The sequence below is a fragment of the Vipera berus genome (genome assembly GCF_964194415.1).
Source record: "Vipera berus genome assembly, chromosome: 4".
In the NCBI taxonomy this organism is placed as follows: domain Eukaryota; kingdom Metazoa; phylum Chordata; class Lepidosauria; order Squamata; family Viperidae; genus Vipera; species Vipera berus.
Window position 1 is genome coordinate 71,106,965 of NC_138206.1, and position 22,177 is coordinate 71,129,141.

Sequence of the window (22,177 nt, forward strand, 5' to 3'; positions counted from 1 at the left end):
ATGATTTTTTTTCCTAGGATTAAGAAGATCAAGATTTGTCCAAGAACTATATCTGATCATAGTCCAGTATGGTTGGAGATAGAAAAAGATAATGGAGATAGACGGTCTTGGCGTTTAAATGAAAATTTGTTTAGATACCAGGAAAATGTGGAAGAGTGTGAAAAACAGATGAAAGAATTTTTTAAAATTAATATGCATAAAGGTACTTCTATTGAGATGGTTTGGGATGCAAGTAAAGCTTATATGAGAGGTGTATTAATATATTTGAATAATAAACATAGACGTAAACTGGAATTTAAGAGGAAAGAATTAGGGGATGAAATTAAGGAAAAAGAAAAGGCTTTAATTCTGAATCCATCTGACGGGAAGATCAAAGAGGTAATTACTTTATTAAGGGGTCAGTTTGATATGTTAATGGCAGATCAAGTGGCAACTAACTTATGGTATGCTAGACATAACACTTTTTGTAATGCTAATAAACCGGGTAGATGGTTAGCTTACTTGTTAAGGAAGAAGCAAAGAGCTTGTAATATAGATAGAATAGAACATAAGGGTAAAGTAGTGTATCAGCAGAATCTTATTAAAAAGACTTTTGTTGATTTTTATTCTAAGTTCTATGCCAGAGATAAGATTAGAGATGTAGATATAGATGAATATTTGATAAAAGCCAATATTCCTGTTCTTATGCAAGAACAAAAGGAAGGGATGAACCAACTGATAACTGATGAAGAAATTTTTCTAGCAATTAAACAATTAAAAGTGTGTAAAGCGCCGGGAACTGACGGTTTGACTGTTAGAATATGTTGTTGAAAAAATGGTTTGTTTGACAGAGTATTATTAATACACAGTGGAAGTTGTACTGGGACTTTTAGGCAAACAGTAATCCACTAACACGAGTTTTATAACTTATTTTTACTCAGACAACAAAAAGAAACACAGTAAGAAATAGTCCAAGTATCAATCCAGTATCATGCACATAAAAGTCAGTCCATAAAAAACATAGTATCAAAATACAAAAGCTGCTTACCAATATCAAAAACAATATACACTGTAGCAAGCAGTTGATTCTTGAGAGAATAAATATCAAGTTAGCAAACAAGAGAACAAGAGGTATCCAAACACTAACATCAAACACATATACAAGAGCAACTACGTGTAACATCTAACTCTCTTTTATGTGGAATAATTACAGCCACACCCTTAGACCGTTTAACTCCTTAAAGGTGCTTTTACTCCATTATATAATATTGTCACCCAAATCACGTTTAATCTCTAACAATCTCCCCTTTTGGGTGGCATATTATACATATATTTTTACAATCTCAAATTACACATATCACAAACAGATTTATGCTTTATAGCACCCTGAGCTTTAGTAAACTGGTCAGCAATATTATCTTCAGTTGCACAATATTCCAGTTTAATCAAATTATCTTTAACACATTGTCTGACATTTAGATACCGTAGATCCGTATGTTTTGATCTAGTTTTCACTGCAGCATTAGTTGCTAATTTTATAGCTGCTTGATTGTCTTCATACACTTTTATTGGTTCATTACAATTTAAACCCATATCAAACAATAATTGTTTCCATACCAATAGCTCAGTACATAATAAAGATAAACAAGAAAATTCGGATTCAGTTGTTGATAAGCTTATATGCTTCTGTCTATTAGACCTCCATCCTACTAAAGCGTTTCCCAATAATACAACCAATCCTGAAGTGGATTTCCTGGTTACAGTATCAGATGCAAAACTAGCATCTGCAAATGCTTTTAGTTCCAATTCCTTTGTTGGCTCTAGATATAGAGAATAATGTATGGTGTGCTTCAAATATCTTAAAACTCTTTTCGCACCTTGCCAACATCTGGTTGTAGGATTCTCACAATATCTAGCTAAATGATTAACTGTAAATGCTATATCAGGTCTTGACCAGTTACATAAATACATCAAGCTGCCTATTAATGATTGATATATCTTTTTATCAAAGACATTGCTGTTATCTGCTGAACTCTCAAAACCTTGAACCATAGGTGTTTTTACTGGTTTACAGTTTTCCATATTATAACGTTTCAGCAAACCATTAATTTTCTTAGCTTGAGACAGTTTAAATCCTTTACTAGTCCTGACAATATCCAGCCCTAGATAATGACTAATAGCTCCTAGATCTTTTACTCTAAATTTTCTTTTTAACCCTGAAATTATTCTTTCAGTTTCTGTTTCATCTTTTGCTATAATAGCAATATCATCAGTGAATAATAATAACAATGATAATTCACTATTTTGCTGTTTTATAAATAAACAAGGATCTGCAATACTAGCTTTAAATCCCAAACTATTTAACTCTTTTACTAAACATCTATTCCACTCATAACCTGACTGTTTTAAACCATACAAACTCTTATTCAGTTTCCAACAGTACCCTACCTTACTTTCTATTCCTGATGGAACTTTCATATATATATCATGGTTTAATGTTGCATGCAAATAAGCAGTTTCAATATCTACATGTTTTATACTATAATTCTTATTTGCTGCCCAAACTAAAGCAGCCCTAAGAGTGGAAGCTCTTAACGTTGGGGAAAATACTTCATCATAATCACTATTATTCTGTGCAAATCCTTGAGCAACTAATCTTGCTTTATGTATTACCTCTCCTGTAACACTTTCTTTCAGTTTAAAAACCCATTTACATCCAATTAACTTTTCTGTTTTAGGTATTTTAACCTCTTGATAAACATTAAGATCTTGCAAAGACTTTATTTCTTTATCCATAGCTACTTTCCAATTCTTTCTTTCATTCTCAGGATACATTTTTATTTCTTCAACATTAGAAGGTTCAATGTCTATTTGACAAATTAAACCTGCCTCGAAACGATCAGGCTGTCGTCTTTCCCTGTTAGACCTTCTGAGAATTATTGGACTTATAGGTACATTTACATTATTATCTTCTTCCTCTCCTGTCTCCACTATCAGTGGTTCTTGTTTGATCTCTCTAGCAGGTTCCTCCTCTTCTTTATCACTTTCATTTGAGGAGTTAGTTAAATCTTGTTGAGGAATATATACAATATCTTCTACCCTTTCCCAGCCTGACTGTTCTTGAAAAACAGCGCTAGAACTACAATAAATGTTTTTAGTACCTTTCTCCCAGAACCGATAAGACTTATGGTTTAACTCATAGCCAACAAAAAATAATTGTTTAGCTCTATGTTCTCCTTTATTTCTTATTGAACTTGGAATATGTACCCAAGCAGGTGTCCCAAATGTGTGAATATAACTAAGATTTGGTTTTCTCTTATACCATAAGGTATAAGGAATTTTACCTGTAGCTGAACTAACCACATTGTTTAAAATATGATTAGCACATTTTGCTGCTTCTCCCCATAAGCTATCAGGTAAACCAGAATCTTCAATCATAGATCTAATCATAGCTTGCAATGTTTGGCCCCTCCGTTCAACAAATGCATTATGCTGAGGTCTATAAGGAGCTGTACGTCTATGCTCTATTCCCTCTGAAACTAACAGCTCATTGAACTGTTTATTAACAAACTCAGTTCCATTGTCTGTTATTATGGTTTTTACATTTAACTGAGTTTTCCTTTGTACAAACTTGAGCCAATTAGATATTGTTTGTATAGTTTCAGTTTTTGACGTAAGGAGATAACAGAACCCATATCTGCTATAATGGTCTAGAATATTTAATATGTAGCAAGCACCCCCTAAACTGGGTTTCATAGGACCTATCAAATCCATAAATACCAGTTCTAATGGAGTTGTGGTTTTAAATCCATCTAACCTATTAGCTGGTGCTGCCCTGCTCTTTTCTCTACCACATACGTTACACTGCAGATATTTCTTACAAGCCTTTAACTTAAACCCATTAGACAAAGCTACAGTTCTTTTTAGTGTATTAAAATTCACATGACCCAATCTTCTATGTAATAAATGAATACATTCATCATGTGGTTTTTGATTTGTACAAGTAGTAGCCATTATAATAGGATCATTGCTAATTACAAACAAACCGTCTTTCATATTAGCTATTAAGTTCACTTCATTCTTTTGAATAAGACATTCCTCCCCTTGGAAAGTAACTTTAAAACCTGCTTCCAATAATGCCTTAACTGATAATAGATTATAATCACATCTGGGAACATATAGCATTTCCAAATTTTGTTTTAAAAATGAACAGTAAACCTTACCCTCTCCAGAGACCTTGACTCTCCAGCCATTAGCCATAGAAATATATTTTTTACTAGACCTTATATTCTCAAAATCCCTTTTTATTTTTGAAATACAGTGTGTAGCTCCACTATCTACCACCCACCAATTGTGGTTATTAGTAGTTCTATTAGCTACAGCTACATTAATCAGCTTTTTATTCTTTCTATGGCTTTCCTTTCTCTGACAATTACTATTCTGACAAAACTTAGCAATATGTCCCTTTAACCCACAATTAAAGCATTTCCTTAAAATATAAGCAGATTCAGTCTTCTTTATTTCTTGTTGCAATGGCTCTCTCAACTGTTTTCTCTCCATACGACATCTTGATTCTTCCAACAACCTTCCAGTTATTGAAGAAACAGTTAGGTCTTCTTTGGACAAAACCTCCAAGGACGATACAAAGGCATCGTAGCTCTCATCCAATGATGATAAAATGATGTAAACCTGGTGAAGCTCTGAGAAAATAAGTTCTTTTTCTTGCAGTTCCAACAAAGTTGCTTTTATAAAGTTAAGGTGAGCTAACATATCGCCATTCTTTTCCAGTCTAGCTCTAAATAGCTTTCTGGTAAGATTTATATGAGCACCAACACTGTCCCGAACAAAAATCTTTTTCAACTTAGTCCAACATTTAGCAGCAGACTCTTCTCCACGCACATGGACTAGCTGTTGGTCTCCTAATGTTAGCCCAATAATAGATAAAGCCTTATCATTGTCTTTATTGAAGTCTACAATCTTCTTGTTATCTTCTTCATTAGTTGGATCCCAGGCAGTTACATCAGGAGGATTATGGACTATTTTCCAAAGACCTTGATTTTGTAATAGCAAACTACATTGTGTAGACCAGGATACGTAGTTTGACCCATTAAGCCGGGTAATGCAGAATGGATTGAATAGTCCTTGTGCCATTGTCTGAATTTGAAAACTCAGTTAGGAAATATAAATACAATACTGTGCCTGTCCTCAGCACCACACTGGATCTGGGCCCATAACCATTGTTAGAATATGTTGTTGAAAAAATGGTTTGTTTGACAGAGTATTATTAATACACAGTGGAAGTTGTACTGGGACTTTTAGGCAAACAGTAATGCACTAACACGAGTTTTATAACTTAATTTTACTCAGACAACAAAAAGAAACACAGTAAGAAATAGTCCAAGTATCAATCCAGTATCATGCACATAAAAGTCAGTCCATAAAAAACATAGTATCAAAATACAAAAGCTGCTTACCAATATCAAAAACAATATACACTGTAGCAAGCAGTTGATTCTTGAGAGAATAAATATCAAGTTAGCAAACAAGAGAACAAGAGGTATCCAAACACTAACATCAAACACATATACAAGAGCAACTACGTGTAACATCTAACTCTCTTTTATGTGGAATAATTACAGCCACACCCTTAGACCGTTTAACTCCTTAAAGGTGCTTTTACTCCACTATATAATATTGTCACCCAAATCACGTTTAATCTCTAACACCGTTTACTATAAAAATTTACAGTTAGAAATGGTGGAACCTTTAAGGGAACTGTTTAAGACAATTCAATTGGGAGGAGGGGTACCTCCATCGTGGAAAACTGCTTTTATTTCGTTGATCCCAAAGGAAGATCAGGATGCCACCCAAGCCAAAAACTATAGACCAATATCGCTTTTAAATACTGATTATAAGATATTTGCAAAAATCTTAGCTAACAGATTAATGAAGGTAATGCAACAAGTGATTCATAGTTATCAAACTGGATTTATAAGTGGTAGACAAATGAAGAATAATGTGAGACACATTGTAGATCTATTGGAATTTTTGGAAAGAAATAATCAGATCCCCGCAGCGCTGATCTTTTTGGATGCTGAAAAGGCCTTTGATCAATTGGATTGGCAATTTTTGATGAAAGTATTAGAGAAAATGGAATTTGGGGAAAATTTTTTACAACCTATTAGGGCAATATATCAAAAGCAAACAGCCCGTATAATAGTAAATGACAGTTTGACAGAACCATGTAATATTGAAAAGGGTACAAGGCAGGGGTGTCCACTGTCACCTTTATTATTTGTTTTAACATTGGAAATATTACTGATTAAAATACGAGATTCGAATAAAATCAGGGGAATCCAAATAAGAGATCAGGATTATAGATTGAGGGCGTTTGCGGACGACCTGGTTATTACAGTAACTCAGCCGGATTATTCAGTTGTAGAATTGATGGAGATAATAATGTTATATGGGAAAGTTTCTGGATTTAAGATAAACATACAAAAAACTAAAATATTGTCTAAGAATATGACTATATCACAAAAGGCTGTTTTAGAAGAGCTAACGGGATTTGAAATAGTTAAAAAGATTAAATATTTGGGGATATATCTGTCAGCCTCAAATGTGAAGTTATATAAAAATAATTATGAAATGTTATGGGGAAAAATACAGAAAGAATTACATAGTTGGAAAAAATTACAATTATCTTTATTGGGAAGAATTGCAGCAGTGAAAATGAATGTTTTGCCAAAATTTTTATTTTTATTTCAAATGATACCTATACTTAAAAAGGATTTAAATTTGGAAGAATGGCAAAAAGGAATTGCTAAGCACATTGGGTTGTGCTTCAATTGTAAGCTGCCCTGAGTCTTCGGAGAAGGGCGGGATATAAATGGGATTAAAACAAATAAATAAATAAATAAATAAATAAATAAATAAATAAATAAATAAAAAATTAATAAATTTGTTTGGGCAGGGAAAAAGCCATGAGTTAAATTTAAGATAATGCAAGATACGCGTGAAAGAGGCGGTCTTAAAATGCCTAATTTTAAATTATATTATGAGGCTGCTGCTTTGTCATCGATAAGTGACTGGTTTAATTTAACACAAGGGAGATTATTAAATCTTGAGGGTCATGATTTGTTATTTGGTTGGCATGCATATTTATTGTATGATAAGAAGGTGGATAATGTGTTTAAGATACATATTTTAAGGTATGCTCTGTTGCGAGTTTGGAAAAAGTATAGACATAAGTTAAATTATAAGATACCAATTTGGGCAATACCTAAACATGCAATAGAAAATATAAATGTGGGATTTAAACATGATGAGACTACATATAAGGAAATCTTAAGTTTAGAAAGGAATGTATGGCAATTAAAGCCATATAATATTTTAAAAGAAGAAAAGATTGTACAAACTTGGTTCCAGTATGGGCAATTACAGGCAAGATGGAAAGAGGACCAGAAAGTTGGTTTCTCGATGATTGATGAAAATTTGGTAAAACAAATTAGAGATCAAGGTCAAGCACATATAAAAAGCATATATAATGCATTGATAGAAATTGATTCAGAAATGGAACTTGTTAAAGATTGTATGATAAAGTGGGCCCAGAATTTTCAAGAAGTTATAACAATGGACACTTGGGAAAAGATTTGGGTTAGAAATGTAAAATTTACACAGGCCCAAAATTTAAGAGAGAATTTTTATAAAATGTTTTATAGGTGGCACTTAGACCCTAAAAAATTAGCAAGTATGTATCCGAACTGCCAGTCCAAATGTTGGAGGTGTGGTTGTGAGGATGCAACGTATTTTCATATATGGTGGACTTGTAAAAAGGTTAAAGCTTTTTGGATTAAAATTTGGTGGAATATGCAAAAGATATTTAAGAAAAGGATAAAGTTTTCTCCGCAATTGTTTTTATTGGGTATTATTACAGATACTACTGTTATAGATACAAAGTTGATGTTGAATTTAATTACGGCAGCGAGACTTTTAGTAGCACAATATTGGAAGAAGGAAGAACTGCCGACTATAAAAGAGTGGACTTTGAAAGTTTCTAACTTGGCGGAAATGGCAAAGATTTCAGCATATTTGAAAGATCAATCGCAACAGAGATACATTGTGGAATGGAGAAGATGGATTGAATATATTCAGAATAAATATGGGACTAAAAAGTATCATTTAGCATTTGAATAAGTAGCGGATTTTTATGACGTATAATTAGTTAGTAGTTATTTTATTAATATTTTGACTATGGAAAGTTAAAGTGTGATAGAATTTAATGTTTTATTATTGTTGTTAGCATATTTTAGATTATGCTTGTTTGTATTATTATACCCTGTATTCAGCTCTGGGAAGTCGGGGAGGGGGGAAGGGAGGGGAGGGGGGGTTGGGGAGAGGGGAAGGGGAGGAGCGGGTTTTTTTGTATTCAAAAATGTATTGTAAAACTTTTCAATAAAAAAAAGACAGGTTGAAGGATGGATTTTGATATTTGTAACTGAAAATCTTAATCCATAATTTGAAAATGAAATTTTTATATATATAGAATGCTTAAGTGATTCTTAAAGTACGCAAAATGTTATTGAAAGTGTTTGAGAATATCTTTGTTAAGAGGAAGTTAAAAAATGTTTTAATAGTTAAAGAAAAAAATTGAGTTTTAAAAAGGATGTTTATAAAAGAAAAAAATATTATTCTCTAAGAGTAGTTTGGAGGGAGGGATTTAAATTTAATACTGAAGTTTAAATCTGTATGTTAAGATATTAAAAATGTATGAGAAAGTTTTGATTTTAGTAATGTTAAAGAAAAGTTTAGCATTTTAAAAAGGGTGAAAAAGAAATGAAAAAAGAGTGTTTTTCCCTGTAAGGTCAAAGAATCTGAAAGAATACAGTGAACCTTGTTAATAAAAATGGGGATAGTTCACAAAGATTATTAGCTGCAAATAGAAATACATACCATTTCCACAGTAAAGAAGATAAAGCAGGAATGGTTAAATTGACTTTTATTCAAAGAAGAGAATATGTTTAACTACCTTTTTCACTTGGATATCACTTCTGGAATTTTTGTGATGAAAAAAAAATGAAATTTTGACTTTGGTTTTGTCGATTAGATAGATTTGTCATTATGGAAATAGCTAGTCATATACTAATATGTAAAAGCAAAATGTTGAAGCTGGCATGTTTTTATTTTGTACTGCACTAAAGAAAATTGGAATTCAATGCTTTTTCTTTTTCCCCTTGTATCTCACTTTTTTTCTCTTCCTTTCTTTTTCCTTCCCCTAATTTCTTATATCTATTTTTCTTTGTATTTTATATATTAAATAAATATAATAAAAATTGTACTTAAAAAAAAAAAGAAAATAGGTTGTGTAACCAACTGCCATCCTTAATGCAAATAAAAAGAAATGTATTTCACATAATGCCCTATATCTTAATTTTACCCTTCAGTCATATAATGTATAATAAATCTCGCTTGTATATACATGAAATAAAAGACATCTGGTTCACAAATTTATTAAATACATTACTTATAATTTCAATGCATGAAAAAAATAAGGAACATAACACAAAAGATTATAGGAATCATCTCTATTTAGTTTGTTAGTTCTGAATTAATGGAAAGTACTTACTTTTGGAAGAGATGCTCTGGAGCCTGAACTCTGAGTGGTCATTGTCAAAACTGTAGTTATGCCCAGTGCAACTCTGGCTGGAGCAGCATCCATGTTGATCCAGAAAGATACCCAGGACAAAATGACGATCAGCAGGCTAGGAATGTACATCTGGATTAAATAATATCCCATCTGGCGCTCCAAATGAAACTTTACTTCAATGCATGTAAATTTTCCTAGAACACGAAATTGTTTTTATAAATCATTTTTGTACTTTTAATCCTATTATATCATCAGCATAAATTAATTGCCTTAGGCACATGAACAGTGAAATGTCAGATCTTATTCAATTGGATGGGCATTGTTCCTTCAGTACTAATACAAGGTATATTTTGACTGACATTCTACCCTGAAGGAATCAACCCCAAGTTAGTCATTTGAGAGTTGTATATCACTTTACACAAAGATGACTGCAATTATACCAATTGATTCAATTTACTGATCTGTCTTGTTGAGTATTTTTAATGTTTTGAAAATGAGGGCTTTAAAAATTAATACTGCTTTATACTTTTTAAACAAAATAATAAACAAAACAGTGCATTTGAAGATTCAGACCACAAAGAGTTTGATGAGAGCATTTGTTGACAGTGGGACTTGATATAAGGGACCAGGTGTTTTTAAAAAAATCTGAATAACTAAATAATTATCTGACCTGGTATGGAGCTGCAGTACACAACTGCATTTATAAATTGGTATTCCTAAAAATTATTCTTTGGCTTTATCACTTTTTCTCTTTGGTATTTTTCAAATCGCAATAAAAATATCTGGGTATGCCTAGATAGTGTTTTCTCATGCCCTGCTCCATTCCAAGGTCTATAATAAAGATGTATATTAATAAAACCTAATTTCTCTTAATACAGTTTGTTAGTTTAGAAAAGGCTCTATGAGATGCCTTCTGATTCTGGGATTTCCTAGAGAATGCATGTCCTCAGGGCCTTTTGTGGCTGGATATATCCCAGTTACACATTTGAATCATGTCCTTTGAAATTCCATATCTATTAAAACCTTGAAAATGAATTGAAATTTTGGTTTTAGTATTTTTATAAGAAATTGAAGGAAACAAATTAAACTGAAAGTCATTATTAATGAGATTTGATGGATTATTTTCAAAGCCAGTCATTATTAATGAGATTTGATGGATTATTTTCAAAGCTATGAAGCTACTTTCTTTCATTATAAAACTTCTTAAATTGATATATCACCATTCAGCCAGGACTTCAAGGCAACACACATACTATTTTGTTCTCTTAGTTTTTCCCACAACAATTGTGTAAGGTAGGCTGGGCTGGGAGAAAGTAACCAGGTCATCTGCAACTGTACTAGAACCTATGTTTTCCAAATTCCAAACCAACAAGTTCACAACTATGTTATGTTAATGTTATTTCTGGTGCACCAGACGTCATGGATATATTGAATAAAAACTGATTATATACAATGTGTTGTTAGAAGTTTAACTTAGGAATTGCAATGCTAATTCATATGGCTTGGCCTTAATCTAGCATTTTCAAATTTTGGTCATAATTCTTAAGAGGGTTGGTATGACTTTAAAGATGGATCATTGTTTATCATCAATGGATAAGTTTTTCTTGGCCAGATACTACTATTTGCAATTTATCAAGACATCAGGATGTCAATAGCCAAAGTATTATGCAATACTGTTAAATAAATCAATACCCAATTTGCAGCTTCACTGTTGATAAGTGTATATTGGCTCATGATTTGAATTAGTTCTTTTTAAAAGAAATGTAATCAAATCCATTTTGTTGATTCAATTATGTAATAAGTGTGCATTAATTTTAATATTAACAACCAGGATTCTCTAATAAGTTTCTAACATCACTCATAAAATTTGGAAATCATTGTTGAGTAATACAATACTTACCAGTATTGTAATGCTTTGTGCAATAACCAAGCTCCTTCTCTTCTTTCAAAATAAACTGCGGCAGAGTTAAGCCTTCTGCTACTTGTACTGGGCCATCACTCATCCATTCAAATATCAGGTCATTCATTGTATAGCCAACTAGAACAAATTATTTGTGATTAGATAATAACAGAATTGCTACAAAAGGCAAATAGTAACAGTTGGAAAATTATTTAATTTCTGAAAGAGAAAAGATCACTAATAGATAAATACATTCAGATTATGGTTAATGCATGGAGTGATGTGACATCAATAAATCAGGAATATCTAGATTAAACTTGGGGAACATTTGACCATAAGCATATTTATAACAAAGATATTAAAGTGAAGTGGATAGGACTTTCTACATCTTTTACCCTGATATAAATTGAGACTACAATTTATAAACTACAATAGCATGGCAGCCACAAACTAAGGCACTTTTAAGTCTAATATATTTGGACAACTCTATATTGGAAACATCTGCATTAGATGCTATCAAGTCTCCAATCCTATTTGGATAATAACACTAGCATCTTTAAATATTACATCTGAGTGCCTCAGGAATATCCAGGTGCTTCTATACCTATCACATTTACTATTATTACCCCCATCCAATTCATGCTGTTTGCCTATGGGGATATGGAAGATTGATACTGCATGTTAAATATAAAGATGCACCCCCAAAGGCCTGCCTCAGAAATGTCATTCTTTACTCCATGTATTTATTCTTTGGCTTTGTATTTCAAGTGTCAAATAGTCCTCCAAGTCAAAAATTTCAATTATCCAAAGATAATTTTAATTCAGGACCTTAAGTAGGAAAACCATTTACAGTATACTATCACTAAAGAGAAAGAAATAGAGAAAGCAAACAGCTTGCTTACTGATAAACATTAACAGACAGCTCAGAATTTAGTCACCCTATCCATAAAGGGCATATCCATTCCTCAAGGTTGAGAAATAAGATCATTTTACCCCAAGATTCTCTTCAAACATATAGGGGACTGCAAATCCCAGAATTCCCAGTCACCTTCTTTGAGGGATTTGGAGAATAAAAGGTTCTGCCAAATTATAGGAATTTGAATTAGAACATGTAGTTCTGTCTTCTCAAAGGCCATCAGGTCTTAAGATGCCTTAATAGGTTCCATTACAAGAACAAATTAAGGCCAATAAAATTACCTTTTCTTGTTCAAAAACAGTAAAGTAAAAAAAATAATAGCAGCTGTAGTAGGGATACTGTATCCCTCTTCTGTTTGCTTTCTCCAGTTGTTTTCTGTGACATATTCTGTATATGCCAGAAGCTCAGTATTATACTACATGAAGTGATATTAAATAGTGCATCTTGAAGAGTCAGATTATGACTGGTGTATTTTTTTTTAAAAAAAATATAATATCTGACTTACAGCTTTCTAGTTGCATTGTACATGTTTGTACATCCATAGGAAAATTCTTTAGGTCCATGGGACAGGATAAAGTTAACGTTAGCCTAAAGGAATGCAAAGAAATGTAAATGTGTTTAGTAAGTTTGGAATTGCTGCTAAAATGAAATTATGACAGTTGCAGTGTCCCAGGGCCATGTGATCACCTTTTGTGACCTTCTGACAAGCAAAATCAAAGGGAAAGCCAGATTCACTTAACAATGGTGTTACTAACATACCTAGTACAGTGATTCACTTAACAACTGTGGCAAGAAAGGTCATAAAATGGGGCAGAATTCATTGACAACTGTCTCACTTAGCAACAAAAATTTTGGGCTCAGTTGTGGTTGTAAGTCGAGGACTATTTGTATTATATTTGTACAAGTACCATTAAGTTCCCTGATGTAAAAACTAAAAGAACATAGTGACAGCAATAAAGAAAATGACACATTTGGGATAGAAAAAACGAGGGCTTATTGCCTTTCCCCCCTCTCAAATACAAATAAATTAATGAGCACAAGTATTTAATCCAGTAATCAATAATGTGATCATTTGGGCCTTTAATCAAGGGTCTTAGTATTATAAAGTAGTAGAGTAAAAGTCTTCAAACTCTATCCTTTGGCTTTTTTTTGTAAATTCCTTTCACTTTCCTCTGATATTTTGCCATCAACAGTAGTTTGTTTTCTTTTCATGAATATTAGATGACTGAGAACTTCATTTTTAGGTAAAAGTATTTCTTATCAGAAACCCAGTGTAAACACCAAAAGCAAAGTTTTACATTTAGGCAGGAAAAACCAAAGGTTTAAGTACAGATTGGGAGAGACCTGGCTCAAAAATAGCAACTGTGAGAGGGACGATCACTTGATTATGAGCCAGCAGTGTGCAGCAGCAGCCAAAAAAACTAATACAATCCTGGATGGTATAAACAGAGGCATAGAATCAAGATCACGTGAGATATTAGTACCGTTTCATAAAACCCTAGTAAGACCACACCTGGAATACAGAAGCCAATTCTGGTCACCATACTACAAAAAAGATGTTGAGACCTTGGAAAAAGTTCAGACAAGAGCAACCAAAATGATCAAAGGCCTGGAGACCAAAACATATGAAGAACAGCTGCAGGATTTGGATTTGGCTAGTCTAAAGAAAAGAAGAAATAAAGGTGACATGATAGCACTATTCCAGTATTTGAGGGGCTGCCACAAAGAAGAGGAGATCAAACTATTCTCCAAAGCACCAGAGAGCAAGACAAGAAACAATGGTTGGAAACTGATCAAAGAGAGAAGCGGCCTGGAATTAAGGAGAAACTTCCTGAGGACAATTAACCAGTGGAACAGCTTGCCTTCAGAAACCATGGGCACTCCATCACTGGAGGTTTTTAAGAAGAGAGTGGACAGTCACTTGTCTGAGATGGTATAGGTTCTCCTGCTTGAGCAGGGGGCCAGACAAGAAGACCTCCAAGGTCCCTTCCAGCTATATTCTATTCTAAACAGGTGAAAATAGAACTGTTAAGTAACAGCACATTTACTTCTACTGAGAATTCAGGTGGTCATTCACTCTGGTTGCTGATCTATCTTGAAAAAATATCACACTGAATAAACATGTTTGTGCCTCATTAATTTTTCCCATACAGAAAATCAGTTAATTGCATGTTTGGATTTGGGTTTATTGTTAGACAATAATTTAATTTAATAAAATAGAAGTATAGTTATGTAACCATATAATAATTATATCTGTATACAAGTATATAAACAAAAAATAACAACATGAGATTGAGTTTCTGATAGTCATAGGCATAGCCAAAATCCCTGCAGAGAGATCCTCTAACCACGACTAGCTAACTTTGGCCTTAAAAGCTAAATATAAGTTGTTGTACCTTCAGTTTTTTTAGGCATTAAGTGAGAGGAAGTGTTGAAACAGCAAACAAGTTTATTAACTCAGAACAGAAGCAGCCCTAATGACTGCTGCACAGCTATTTATACTGTTAGCCTCTAGGCAGCAACCAATAGGTTTAAAGTAACAGTTTCCTGCCCAAAGCCTAATTATCAGCTTGGAGACAGCCAGTCTGGCTTTCAGTAACAGCAATTGTTAAGCAATATAGCAATCTAGGTCAGACATTAAGCAAGTAATTAAAACAGTTATGGCTAATACATTACAAAGTGAGACTGCTTAATCCTTGGATTGTAGTCTAGACCAGCTTTTCTTAACCTTGGCAACTTTAAGATGTGTGATTTCAACTCTCAGAATTCTCCAGCCAGCATAGAAACTCTGGTCTAGACCGATAACTCAAAAGATGTCTCAGACAGAGTGAAGATATTATCTCAGTGATTGGACTGCTGAGTTGGAATTAATAGTTTATGCTAATGCTGAGTAGTTATGTCTGTTAGAAGCAGTTCTAAAATTATTGAGAGAATAGTTTCAGGGGGTGAAGTCCTCTTATCTTTTATCTTGACTCTTGGAGTCAATAGACCATAGCTTTTTGGATTTTCTAAGCCTCGACCAGGCCTTCCATAATCTGAGCAGAGGTCACAATTAAATAATACTGAATTCTATGCAATATGTAGAGCCACGATTGTAGGTTTAACCTTAGAATTCATCCTGAATTCTTTTTTTATTTATCCTTATTATTTGTTTCTGTTCTGCAAACAACTCAAATTGCTTTGTATGGTTTCCAAAGCCCAGGAGATTGTGCCACTAGAACACAGCCTAATCCATAAAGCAATGATGATGTGATTTCTGCTGATTTTTTTTTGAGGGAGTAAAAGTCCCTAATATGCTTCCTATACCTAAAAACGTTTAGGAGAAAAAATACTAACCCTCTGCAAACTCAAAAAACCAATTAAAATATTGTCTCTGTCCTCAGTAAACCAGTAATAGTATTATATCAGTATCCAACCTATAATGAATATTGGAATGCAACAACTACAACAATGCAACAACTATAACAACGCAACAATAGTTCACAAAACCAGCATTTGCTTGTCCCTGGCGTTAACCTAAAAAAGGATCTTGGGACTTGGGTTAAAATTAATTTGCTTTTCTTCACAGTTGGATAAATAAAATCAGAAACTGTAGAAGATAAAGTAGAAAATACACTGAAATGGTTGTGTGTGTTTCTGTATGGATGAAAATTCTTATATCTTTATTGCATCTAAGTAGAATTGTGAGCTTTTGGGTTATAGTTTCAAATTCTTCACTAAATGAATATATAGCTTCCAGGTAATAAAAAATATTGCAGCAAGAAAGAGAACTATTTAGAATACAGGTAGTCCTCAAGTTACAACTACAATTGAGCCCAAATTTCTGTTGGTACAGTAAGTGAGACATTTGTTAAGTATGTTTTGCCCCATTTTATGACCTTGCCTCAGTTGTTAAGTGAATCACTGCAGTTGCTAAGTTAGTAACATAGTTACTAGTGTTAAGTGATTCTCACTTCCCATTGACTTTGCTTGTCAGAAGGTCACAAAAGTTGAACCAGTTGCCAAGCATCTGAATTTTAATCACATGATCATGGGGATGCTGCAAAGGTTGTAACTGGGAAAAATGGTCATAAGTCAGTTGTTTGAGTGCTGTTGTAACTTTGAACAGTCACTAAATGAACTGTTGCAAATCAAGGACTACCTGTATAGAAAATATTAATTTAGCTTCATAATTTAAGTGTACTTTCTATCTGGAAGGCTTCATTGCAAAAATTAAATTATTAGTAGCCCAATACTAGCACATGGGGCATGATTTCAGGCATATAGTAGACTACATTTTCTTTTTGCTTTGAAATGCAATTTACACAAGTTTATTTCATTTCATTTTATTTATTTTTATTGGATTTATATACCGCCCTTCTCCTGAAGGACTCTGGGCGGTGTACAGGGCAGTTTTTTTTTTTTTTTTTTTCCCGGCTCCAAAGATGGCGGACGCGCTGGGGAGAGCTCCGTAGCCCCCAACGGTAAGGCGTCCCCCCAGGAGCCCCCCAGGGATGTCAGCGGACCCCTGGGGTGGGGCCAGAAATTCGGGCAGATGAGCTGGGCAATGGTGCCGCCCGCTGCCTCCCGAAACAGCTGCAGGGGTGCCGGGACATCTCCGCCTCGCCACCTGGGCCGTTGGCAACCGTTATAAACGGGGGCCAGCGCCTCTGCCCTGCCTCTACCTCTGTTCATGCTGCCGGGCAGGGGCGGCGTCTCCGCGGATCAGCTGTGCGGCGGAGGCGCCTTCAGGCATCCAGGAGGGGCCGGAGGCTCTGCTCTGCCCCGGCCCTCAGATCTGCTCCTGATCGGCTCCCGGGCGACAGCGGCGTCTCCGCGGATCAGCTGTGCGGCGGAGGCGCCTTCAGGCATCCAGGAGGGGCCGGAGGCTCTGCTCTGCCCCGGCCCTCAGATCTGCTCCTGATCGGCTCCCGGGCGGCAGCGGCGCCTCCGCGGATCAGCTGTGCGGCGGAGGCGCCTTCAGGCATCCAGGAGGGGCCGGAGGCTCTGCTCTGCCCCGGCCCCCAGATCTGCTCCTGATCGGCTCCCGGGCGGCAGCGGCGTCTCCGCGGATCAGCTGTGCGGCGGAGGAGCCTTCAGGCATCCAGGAGGGGCCGGAGGCTCTGCTCTGCCCCGGCCCCCAGATCTGCTCCTGATCGGCTCCCGGGCGGCAGCGGCGTCTCCGCGGATCAGCTGTGCGGCGGAGGCGCCTTCAGGCATCCAGGAGGGGCCGGAGACTCTGCTCTGCCCCGGCCCCCTGATCGGCTCCTGATCGGCTCCCGGGCTGCAGCGGCGTCTCCGCGGATCAGCTGTGCGGCGGAGGCGCCTTCAGCGGCGATGGCGACGACTCCCAAGCTCCAGCTCGGTCGCCTATTCGGGGAGCCGGCAGCCACGATGGCAGTGGCGGCAGGACTTCCCCAGGCCCGCCCCCTGGCCCTTGGCAGGCATCCAGGAGGGGCCGGAGGCTCTGCTCTGCCCCGGCCCCCTGATCGGCTCCTGATCAGCTCCCTGGCGACTGCGACTTCTCCGCGGATCAGCTGTTCGCCTATTCAGGGAGCCGGCAGCGACGGTATCGGTGGCGGCAGGGCCTCTCCAAGCCCGCCCCTGGTCCACGACAACCATCACAGCCATCCAGGGGGGGCCGGAGGCTCTGCTCTGCCCCGGCCCCCTGACCGGCTCCCGGGCGACGGCGGCAACATCTCTGCCCTGCCCCAACCCCCGCACCTGTTCGACTCCTCCGGCGGCGTCCCCAAGCGACCAACGGAGGCGCTGTGGACCAGCTGGGTAGCGGAGGCGGCAGCATCGTCGGCAGCGGCGACGGCGAGTACCCCGCGGGGCCCTAACCTGTCATCTCCCCACGGGCCCGAAGACCGGCGGGGGCAGTGGCGATGGGGCGCCTCTAACCCGCCCCCGAGCCGCTGCAACTGCTGCAGCCATCCAGAGTGGGGCCGGTGCCTCCACCCTCGGCTCCCTATTATGCCTCCCTGGCCAACAGCGACGCCAGGGATGATCAGGAAAGACCCCGCGGATCAAATGGATCAGCTAGGCGGCGGAAGAGACAGCCGCAGCAACCGCCCTGAGCGGGGCCGGGGTCGTTGCCCTGCTTCGACCTCCTGGCCTGCTCCTGAACAACGGCGGCATCTCCCTGGGATCAAGGAGGTGCCGCAGACCGGCTATGCGGACCCGATCGACCACCACCGAGGAGCCTTGATAGCGGCGCTGAACTTCTCCAGGCCCCGGTCACCCAATCTCACCGAAAACCCCCCGACGGCAGCACCACTAGATGCGGCGTGGCGATCTCCGTGCCGATCAACACCCCTAAAGACGCCAGGATGCAGCTGACCGTTGGAGATGACGGCGGCTAGACCACCGAGGCCATCAACATCTGGCCTCCTCCAGCTCCGAACCCCCCTGCCCTCCCTTGCCCCACAGGACATGATGGGCCTGGGTGCAAGCCACGGTGGCAGAGTGGCCTGTCCTACACCTGCAGCCCCATAGAGGTGAGAGCTCTATGGGGTATGCTTCACCCAGAGTGGGTCCTGGACCACCCCCAGAAGCAGAATCACAATCCATCGTGAGAGGATGGGGAGTGGACTGCTTCTGGGGTTCACCCAACCAAGTGGCAGTGGCTGGGTGACGGTCCAGATACCCACCTACCCGACTACACCCTCCTTCTAATGCTCCACCCAGGGGACCGCCTTCCCAATGCTCCCCAATGCTCCCTATGCGGCTTCAATATTCTTGCATAGATCTACTCGCCCTCAGGAGTTCCCCCCTCTCCTGGGTTCGTCCTGCCTTCAACTCATCATACCTCGATGACGGGCCCGACCATTGGGCCTCTGAGAGATGGCCAGGCAGGGTCAGGGGCCTCCATCACAAGACCAACAAGAGGCCCCTGGTTAAGTTTCTTGTTAAGTTTTTTGTCGGGTTAGGGAGGGGGGCGGGAAAAGAGTATGGCTGCTCGGGGAAGGCAGACCTTCCGGGTGCCATAACGCAGGCCAGGCTTACGACCATTCGCCATGGTGAGAAACGAGGACCAGTCGCCGACAATAACCGATGGCGTACTGACGAACATCCTATTCCCAGGATGGTGGGGAATGGCAGAAGGTGCACAAACAGAGGGCCGTATCGTCACCGGGAGTGTCATCTCCGCTCTGTACAAGCGGTGAGACGCTCCGACCCTCTGTACTTCCCCGGAGGTCCCGGGAGCGAAGGTGTGCAGCCTCCCATGCTAAGGCTGGTCTACCTGAATGCCAGGTCCGTAGCTAACAAGGCACACCTTGTTCGTGACCTAGTGGAGAGCGAGCACGCGGACCTGGCTTGCATCACGGAAACCTGGCTGGGCCAAGAGGGTGGTGTCCCTCTAGTTGACCTCTGCCCGCCAGGTTTCCAGGTGCTGCACCAGCCTCGGGCCCATGGGAGGGGCGGGGGAGTGGCAGTTATCATCAGGGAATCCCTTAGCCCGCGAGAGATCACCGTCCCTCAGATGGTCGGGTGTGAGTCTCTCCTACTGAGATACGGCCCGGGGGCGCAGTTGGGCCTGCTGCTGGCATACCTACCACCTAATCGTGCAGCGGCAGCCCTGCCCGAGCTACTCGATGTCCTCTCAGGGTTGGTGGTTGAATTCCCAAGACTCATGGTCTTGGGCGACTTTAACCTACCGTCCTTGGGAGGATCGTCCGATGGCTCGGGAGTTCATGGCTTCCATGGCGGCCATGGACCTGTCGCAAATAATTTCTGGACCGACTCATGAGAGAGGCCACACCCCAGACTTGGTGTTCTTATCTGGACGGTGGCGCGATGATATCGGTGGGGGTGCCACGACTATTATGCCCCTGTCATGGACCGATCATCACCTCGTGCGGCTAGACTTCCCCTTTGCCACCCCCCGCCGTGGGTGCGCGGTGCCAACCAGATGGTACCGCCCTAGGCGCCTAATGGACCCTGATAGGTTCCAGGCAGCGCTTGGGGACGCACATGCACTCCCTGCTCACAGCTCGGCGGATGCCTTAGTGGAAGCCTGGGAGAAGGCAGCCACGGAGGCTCTGGACCGAGTTGTACCCTTGCGGCCTCTGACCCGGTGCAGATCCCAGCGAGCCCCATGGTTCACCGCGGAGCTCCGGGAAATGAAGCGTCGGAGACGGGGCCTAGAGAGCCGTTGGAGATCCAGTCGATCCGAATCCGACCGATTGCGATTAAGAATCCTCACCAGGTCTTATCTCGCTGCGATAAGGGTGGCAAAATCCAACTACTTTTCCACCCTCATCGCGTCCGCAGATAATCGCCCGGCTGCCTTGTTCAGGGTGACTCGCTCCCTACTGAACCAAGAGGTGAGGGAGGAACCCTTGCAGGGTCGAGCCGAGGAATTCGGTCAGTATCTGCTGGATAAAATTGCTCGGATCCGAAACGGCCTGGACTCCAACTGGGCTGAGTTGGAAGAACAAGGCATGGACAGTCTTGTCGACGTCATCTGGGAGGAATTTGATCCTGTGACTCCTAAGGAAGTGGACAGGATTATGAGGAGGTTGAGCTCCTCCACATGCTTACTGGACCCGTGCCCTTCCTGGCTGGCATATGCAGCTCGAGAGGGGACACGAGGCTGGTTCCTGGCGGTCATCTCCGCTTCTCTGAGGGAGGGTCACTTCCCCACCGCCTTGAAGGAGGCGGTGGTGAGGCCTCTCCTCAAGAAGCCCACCTTGGACCCATCCTCATTGAATAACTTTCGTCCAGTCTCCAATCTTCGCTTCCTTGCGAAGGTTGTTGAGAGCGTGGTGGCGCACCAACTCCCTCAGATCCTGGATGAAGCGGTTTATCTAGACCCGTACCAATCGGGCTTCAGGCCGGGCTACAGCACGGAGACGGCATTGGTCGCTCTGATAAATGATCTCTGGAGAGCCCGGGACAGGGGCCATTCCTCTGTCCTAGTCTTATTAGACCTCTCGGCGGCTTTCGATACCATCGACCATGGTATCTTGCTGCGACGCCTCAGGGGACTGGGAGTGGGAGGCACGGTTCTGCGTTGGTTCTCCTCCTTTCTCCAGGGTCACTCGCAGTCGGTGTTGGCAGGGGGACAGAGGTCGACCCCGAGGCCTCTCGCTTGCGGAGTCCCTCAGGGGTCGGTCCTCTCGCCTCTCCTGTTCAACATCTACATGAAACCGCTGGGCGAGATCATTCGCAGCTTTGGAGTAGGGTACCATCAGTATGCTGATGACACCCAGCTTTTCATCTCAACTCCAAACAACATCAGTGATGCCCTCGACGTGATGTCTCGCTGCCTGAAAGCGGTCCGGGAATGGATGGGGAGGAACAGGCTTCAACTGAACCCGGACAAGACTGAATGGCTGTACGTACCGGCAAGCCAGGATACTCAGAACATCCCATCCCTTAACATCGGGGACAAGTTACTACCCCCTGTTGATAGGGCCCGCAACCTGGGTGTCCTCCTTGACTCGCAGCTCTCCCTGGAAGATCACATAGGAGCTGTGACCAAGGGGGCCTTCTCCCGGGTTCGACTAGTTCGCCAATTACGGCCTTATCTGGACCTGGATGCCTTACGTACAGTCACCCATGCTCTTGTGACCTCTCGCCTAGACTACTGTAACGCTCTCTACTTGGGGCTGCCCTTGAGATCCACTCGGAAGCTTCAACTGGTGCAAAGTGCAGCGGCACGGACACTCTTGGGAGCCTCCCGATACTCCCATATCACACCTCTCCTCCGTGCACTGCACTGGCTTCCAGTTGCCTTCTGTGTGAAGTT

At 40.2% G+C, this 22,177-nt stretch overlaps 1 protein-coding gene across 2 annotated transcripts in view; it reads right to left on the reverse strand.

Moving 5' to 3' along the window:
• Nucleotides 1-22,177, reverse strand: part of GLRA2 (glycine receptor alpha 2) — a gene marked incomplete at both ends in the record, with an annotated part of 157,208 nt that overhangs the window by 69,037 nt on the left and 65,994 nt on the right. For both annotated transcript variants that reach the window (XM_081328067.1, XM_081328068.1), the window contains 3 exons: nt 9,605-9,819; nt 11,526-11,663; nt 12,947-13,029. In XM_081328067.1, coding sequence (XP_081184193.1) covers nt 9,605-9,819; nt 11,526-11,663; nt 12,947-13,029 — 436 coding nt within the window. The remainder of the gene's footprint in view (nt 1-9,604; nt 9,820-11,525; nt 11,664-12,946; nt 13,030-22,177) is intronic.